At 38.4% G+C, this 7,896-nt stretch overlaps 1 protein-coding gene across 1 annotated transcript in view; it reads right to left on the bottom strand.

Annotated features, from left to right (window-relative positions):
* Window positions 1–7,896, bottom strand: part of LOC101851128 — a gene marked incomplete at its 3' end in the record, with an annotated part of 11,164 nt that overhangs the window by 2,529 nt on the left and 739 nt on the right. Inside the window, 4 exon segments of the mRNA XM_013082864.2 lie at window positions 229–328; window positions 3,393–3,573; window positions 5,768–5,921; window positions 7,190–7,315. Coding sequence (XP_012938318.1) covers window positions 229–328; window positions 3,393–3,573; window positions 5,768–5,921; window positions 7,190–7,307 — 553 coding nt within the window.

Genomic DNA, 7,896 nt, shown 5'->3' with positions numbered 1-7,896 from the left:
CCTGAACAAATGGGTAACAGGGAAAGATCAGGGAAACGTAGCTTTTTTTAGAGCATCCGAGCAAAGGAATGAATGGAAAACCATGATGTTGTATCATCCCTCCCAGCCCGGGTTGGCCAGGACAGGTAAGGTTAGAAATGTCCAAAACAATCTCAATTGTGTTGATGGGGTTCATAAAAGATACTTAAATTATTTATTTTTTTAAAAGATGAAAAATAAAACCTTCACCCTCGTTAGAAGCCCCTGTGGCCGATGGGTCCTGGTACAAAGAGCTTGCCCATGCCTCCTTCGGTACCGTTTTCTTTCTTGACGGAGATTTTGTTCTTCTCTGTAAAAGCAAAACAAAAATGCCACATATGTTATCAACAATGTCAACATACCATGTACGTTATCAACAATGTCAACATGTCATGTATGTTATCAACAATGTCTACATATCATGTACGTTATCAACAATGTCAACATGTCATGTATGTTATCAACAATGTCTACATATCATGTATGCTATCAACAATGTCATATGTGTCACTACGCGGCAGAATCAGGCGCTTGTCAATTTTTGGGCATGTGGAGTTATTGGTACCATCTTAAAGATTGTTAATTAAGTTGTCTTGCTATCAGTGAAAACAATACCCATCTATCTTAAATAGAAGTCAAGATATTTGAGATAGCAGAAGGTGGGGTCCCTTGGTTTCAAAGGTAGAATTAGTGAGAAAATGGCCTCCAAAGTTGGGTTATTTTCATAGCTTGATAGTCAGCGGAAACTGGAAACGTACATATTTTGTGCCTTTAATCAACATGTTTCCGTAAAATCCACCCACAAATACGTTCTTAATTAGACAACAATCGTGTTAGACAAAAAACACAAAATTTTGCCAGTTCCTTCAATTTCATTATTCTGATGAGCACCTGATTTCACCACGATGCCTCACATATATGTTATGAACAATGTAAAGTATGTTATCAACAATGTAATTTATGTTATTAGCAATCTAAAGTATGTTATATTAACAATCTAATGTATGTCATTAACTATCTAATATGTCAAAAATGTTATGTAAGTAATTAACATAGTAAAGTATCTAATCAACAAAGTAATTCATGTCATCAACAATGTAAATTATGTCATCAACAATGTAAATTATGTCATCAACAATGTAAATTATGTCATCAACAATGTAAATTATGTCATCAACAATGTAAATTATGTCATCAACAATGTAAATTATGTTGTCAAACAATGTCATGTATGGTGTCATTGGCCTAGTGGTTAGGCTCTCAGACTCTCAATCAATAGGTCAGAGATTCGAATCTCATCAGGGGCCCAACGTTCTGCCCTTGGAAAAGGCACTTTACACAAATTTTCCTCACTTCACCCAGGTGGGAATGGGTCATCCTCATTATCATCCAGTGTCAGATCTGCGACAGGCATCGGCGATCATGGTTCTCCATTCATTCCTTTGCTCGGATGCTCTCAAAAAAGCTACGTTTCTCTGATCTTTCCCTGTTACCCATTTGTTTAGGTACCCTAAGTATGTTGTTCTGGGCCTACGCCTGATTTGTTTGCCTTCAATTTTGCCAGTGAGAGCTAGATGTTCAAGACCCTTATGTCTATTCAGGTGTCCCAAAAACTGCATTTGTCCTTTCCTGATTGTTCTTAACATTGAGCGTCCCACGTGGGCTTCATCAAGCACTACCTCATTTGATTTCTTTTCCTTCCACGATACTCTTAGCAGTCTCCTAAGAAACCACATTTCTGTGGCTTTTATTTTATTTTCACTGTTTTTAGTGATTGTCCAGCATTCACAGCCATATAGAAGTGTTGACCCGGCTATTAAACAGAGAAAGATCTTTAGTCAGTTTGTTAGCGTTTGAGAGCTTAATTGGCTGCCTGCACTGTATGCTTCCCAGGAAGCGAGAATGTAACTGAGTCTAGGGTCTTTTTTTGTTTTTATAAAGTGTTTTACGGCACTCGCAACTGCATAAGGTCATATGAGCGCACGGGACACACCTAATATTTTCAGTTGGTAGGAAATTTTGAATTTTGCCCGGGTGGCCGCCGGAGCCTACTCTTATCGATTTTAAACCACCAAGGGATCTTTAACGTGTGCAACTTGCACACGGGCCCTCCGAGATTTTCCGCCCTTGTCCGAGAAGGCTAGGTGTAGATCTTTCCTACCAGAAGATCAGGGGTGTGGCAGAAAGACAGCAGTAAGGAGGAGCCAAGGAGTAACAGTAAAAAGGCTGCAGATAGAGTCAGGAGCCCAGAGGAGGGGGCAAAGGAGTTGAGGGGGTGGGGGCAGAAAGTGGAAATGAAAGCAGACAACAGAACATTGCTAGAGAACAGGAAAGGAGGTGAAAGGAGACAATTTTAGAGAAGAAAATTTTTTGGTCGCTACCCGGATTCGAACCCAGGACCTTTGAATGAGAGGCCAACATCTTAACCTCTAGGCCACGAGAGCCCCCTCTAGGGTCTGCTGCAGTAACAATATAGATTTGTAAAGAGCATAGAGCATGCTGCTCAGCGGGATATGTGCTATGTAAATGCTGTTTATTACAAGCCCCTAACGCTGTGTGCACATGGGAGATGGGGATATAAACATTATCCTCAGTCTGTTCATTCTTCTTCTTATTATTATTACTATTATTATTGTTATAAATTTTATTATTTTGTTGTTTTTTTAGTTGTTTTTTTTAAATTATTATTACTATTATTAGTACTGTTGTTTTAAAAAAATATCATTATGATTAAGATTATCATCTTCATCCTCATCATCATCATCATCATCATCATCAACATCATCATCATCATTATCATTATTTTTATTACTATTAATATTGTGTATCACCAAAATAGAACTCAATTTTATAGCTCAAAACTTCTGAGGAACTATCATCAGTTTGATGCTAAAGCACAGTTTCCCTAAACAATTTGAAAAACTTCTCTGTTGGCTGTAGTGCCTCAACTGTATTGTTCCTCTAGAAAAACCTGCGATGGGACTGGAAAAATGTACAAGTCAAAGCGTCTATTTCCTCTTGTATCAAGACTAATTTTATTTTAAAAGTGCAATATGATAAGCAAAAAGGGGTAAAACTTGGAATAAATCTGGTATAATCTTAAAACTTGGGGGGTTTTTGTATTGCTTTTGGTGATAAAAAATACCCATGTATCTTGAACAGAAGTCGAGATATAAATTTTGTGACTGAAGGTGGTGGGGGTCAGAGGTAAAATTAACGAGAAAATGACCGCCAAAGTTTGATGACTTCCAAAGCTTGAGTGTCCTTGAAAACTGCACATTTACAATTTTCAAAAAAATCGTTAATCAATATACATTTCAGTAAAAATCCACACAGAAATGTGTTTATGAATAGACGTCACATAAAACAGTTACCGGTCTGAGGCCCTGCACCTTGCCAGGTTTCAGGTTGTACTCTCCGTCCGACGACTCGTCCAGAAAAGACTGAAGAGTTGCGGCACTGGTGCTACTCTCGTAGCCTTCCGACGTTCCCAGACTGTCCAAGTTGACCACGTTGAAATCTTTGGAGACGACCGCACTCTCCAGCAATCCATCCCTGTGGTTATTAATAATAATGATAATAATAGTAATAATAATAATAATATAAATAATAATAATAATAATGATAAAAGTAATAATAAGGTAATAATAATAATAATAATAATAATAATAATAATAATAATAATAATGATAGGACTAATAATAATAATAATAATAATCATCATCATCATCATTATAATAATAATAATAATAATAATAACAATAATAATAGTAATAATAATTTTTTTATAATAAAAATAATAATAAATATAATAATAACAAAGGTAATTGTATAGCATATAATGAGGCTCTATAGCATGCTCTTTAAATTGTGTTTTACGATATATATTATTACCCCAGCAGACCCCAGAATACAAATCTGAAACATTCTCGGCTTCCTGGAAAGCACACTAAAGCTGCTGATTAAGCACTGAAACACTAACAAACTGACGCAATCCGTCGCTGTCTATAGACGGGTACCCATTCCCATCTGGGTGAAGTGAGGAAAAGTAGGATTGGCAGGCAGAAACAACTGAGGTCCATTGTAGATTAAGACATTAAAAAGTTATTTGTGAGGCATCGGGATGAAATCAGGTGCTCGTCAAAATAATCATATTGAAAAAAAACCCAGACATTTTCCACCTGTGGGGCTCAACACATTTATGACCTTCCAACAACACATTTCTGTCCTTCCAACAACACATTTCTGTCCTTCCAACAACATATTTATGTCCTTCCAACAACACGTTTATGTCCTTCCAACAACACATTTCTGTCCTTCCAACAACACATTTCTGTCCTTCCAACAACACATTTCTGTCCTTCCAACAACACATTTATGTCCTTCCAACAACACATTTCTGTGAGGATTTCAATGAAAAATGTGGATCAAAAGTACACCAAATAAAAAGATGTAAATTTGCAGTTTCCGAAGGACTTTCAAAGTTTAGATGTCACCAAACTTTGGTGTCCATTTTCTCACTAATTTTAATAATTCTTTATCTCCGCCAAGCTGCTCCCTGCGGCTTGTGGTCGGAACTGCAGTGCCGGTGAGTCGCTGACAGCGGCTCGGGCACATTCCTTTACGACGACTTCGACATCAAATTACTTTTCGTTTCGACAGGTCTCTTTTATCGGGAGTTCATTCATTAGATGAAGAACTATCAAAATAGGCTCACTTGCTTTGATATAATTACAAATTTAGTGACGTTTTTGTCACGTTTAGATTTAGTACCAAAAAAGGGCTCCGGCACAGTGGGTGTACCCCCTCAGAGATAAAGAGTTAAGATGATACCAACAACTCCATATGCTGAAAAAATGATGATCGCCTGATTTACTGTTTGTACTGTCCCATGTCAGAAAATGAGGAGGCGTCGAATCCAGTGTGAAATACATCAAGAGACAACAAATAAGACGTTTTGGACACGTTATGAGAACATGGCCACAACAGCCAGCCTGTAAGGCTTACAACACGCAATTTGTTGGAGTGGGGGGGGTTAAGTGTTTTACGGCACTCGCAACTGCATAAAGTCATATGAGTGCGCGGGATACTTTACACATTTTCAGTTTGCAGGAAATTATGAATTTTGCACGGGTGGCAGCCGAAGCCTACTCTTATCGATTTTAGACAACCAAAGGATCTTTAACGAGCGCAACTTGCACACGGGACCTCTGAGATTTTTCCTCCTTGACCAAGAAGGTTAAGTGTAGATCTTTCCTAAAAGAAGATCACGGGTGTGGCTGAAAGACAGCAGTAAGGAGGAGCCAAGGAGTAGCAGTAGAAAGGCTGCAAAAAGAGTCCGAAGCCCAGAGGAAGGGGCAAAGGAAGTGACGGGGTGAGGCAGAAAATGGAAACGAAAGCAGACTACAGAACATTGCTAGAGAGGAGGAGAGGAAGTCAAAGGAGACATACTGGTCACAGCAAATAAACATGTAGGCCTATTGCAAATACTTGCAAATAAACTCAAATAAAAATGTGTATTTTCACGTCATTTACTATGAGTTGCACAAATGTTGCAAATAAACCTGTTTTTTTACATTTCATTTATAATAAATTATGGATACGCAATGGAAACATATTTCAAGAAAAAAATAAGATTTTATGCAAATCCAATCATAGTCCTTCCATCGGCAAACAAAGAAAATTATTGGAGGATTCTAATTTAATCGGAGGATTGGGCGGGTGTGCCAAAGACAACGAACCAACAAACCTTGACACAGCTACAGCCTTGAGGGTTCTCTTTCCACACTTGAGGGTGAAAGGTGCAAAATATTTGAAAGTCCGTTCTTTACCCCCAATTTTACGTTGAAAAGGGAGCGGCTTACTTCCGTCAGTGGTGAAGTAAAGTTTGCAGTTGGGCACATCTGCAAATTAAGAGAACAATCAAGCTGGTAAGTCAAAAAATTGTTTGATCTGCGACAAAAGTATCTAAAATTTCAGTTGCATAATAACAAGAAAATAATAGTCAATGATACAACAATCAGGATTATCCATACCTGTCCTGCAGACTATTAATTCTGACAACCAATAAAAAGCATTATGCTCACCCCCTCCCCCATTAGTTAACAGTACAGATACACTGATTGTGTCTCAATCCTGACACTCAACCCACACACACTTCACACATACTAACATAATATCCTGCTGCAGCAAAGCAATAAACACTTCGTATTCAAATTTGGCATGCTGAGTATTCATTTCAATCAGTAACAGCCATGATGAGTTAGATTACCATTTTATTTGAGCAACACTATAACTATACATGTTCGTGCATGTGTGTGAGTAGGTGTATGAGTGTGTGTGTGTGTGTGTGTGTGTGTGTGTGTATGTGTACCGGTGTGTGTGCGTGTAAGTGTGTGAGAGTGTGAGTATGTGTGTGTATGAGTGTGTGTGTGTGTGTGTGTGTGTGTGTGTGTGTGTGTGTGTGTGTGTGTGTGTGTGTGCCTGTGTGTGTGTGTGTGAGTGAGTGAGAGAGTGTGTGTGTGTGTGAGTATGTGTGTGTATGAGTGTGCGTCTGTGTATGTGCGCATGTGTGTGGGTGTGTATGCGTGTGTGTACGTGGTAACACACCAAATCAATTCTGCCAGGATCTGGACAATAAAGATGTATCTTATCTTATTATATCTTATCTTAAACAAGTAAAACCCTGGTTACATGCAGCAATGTATCGTATCAGATCTGTCGTAAACAAGAACTGACGCTGCGACAAAACAAGCACCTAATCTGGCCCACACTCACACTAGAGTGCTGTCTAAAAACTGCTGCTGGATGCTGTTTCTCTGATATTTGTTTTAATCTTGCGACAGATTCCAATTGAATAAAAGTTTAGAAATCAAATATTCGTTTATCATCTAAAAAATAAATATAGGAATTAATATTGTACCTGTAAGATAATAAGGCTCGTAGGCATACTGTGCAATGCAGAATTATCACTAAGCTTTACTGACAATTAAAAAGAAAAAAAATGCACATTATTGAGATCATTAATTCAACAACACACATACATACACACACACACACACACACACACACATACACACACACACACACACACACACGCTGAACTTGTAGACTCATATACACATGATGCAAAACAAAAATGAGATAACAGTAGACCAACTCTCTTTTTTACCTGAACTCAGTTCAATTAAAGTGGAGGAATCAATCTTGTTGACTGGCAGCTGTAGGCCATGGCAGTCTCGATGGATTGGCGTAATGAACGGAGCTGGAAGAGCCCCGGCACTGGGCATTATGGAAGCTGCAACAATAATGTAATGAGATGATAAATGCTATGCTATATATCTACACTGTGTTCAATACTGACAGTTTTGAGAGGGAAAGAGGTGTGTGGGCCTTATAGGTCCGGAGCTCCATCCACTGCGTCGACCCACCAGTAGCGTCAATCCCCGCTCAGCCTTTATTTAAGTCGCCGCTCAGAAGGCCGGCTCAAGTTTCGCGTCTGTTTATATACCCCCCCGTGCGCTTTTAATTTCCTACACTCACTTCTACACCGAATTTGTTCACTAATTTCACGTGCTTGTGGCCGGCCAGGCAATCACAGCAAATTAGACCACAAAAAGACAATGAATAACAACTTTTAAAACTAGTTTATACTTCAGAAAACATTCCATATATAACAACCAAGCGCCACAAATATGAATTGCACTCTGAAGTACAAGACTTGAATTCTTATAGGCCTCCAATTATAGACTTAGTAAACCGGCAACTCCCTCTGTCCTCTGTTCACAAAGAAATCTCAAATCATGTCAAATGGACAGTACTGTACATAAACATTTAACTAAATAGTTGGCAGAACTAATTAAATTCTTAATAAGAAGT

Source organism: Aplysia californica, unplaced genomic scaffold (genome assembly GCF_000002075.1).
Source record: "Aplysia californica isolate F4 #8 unplaced genomic scaffold, AplCal3.0 scaffold00196, whole genome shotgun sequence".
Lineage (NCBI taxonomy): Eukaryota > Metazoa > Mollusca > Gastropoda > Aplysiida > Aplysiidae > Aplysia > Aplysia californica.
This window is presented reverse-complemented; position numbering and strand designations above follow the sequence as displayed.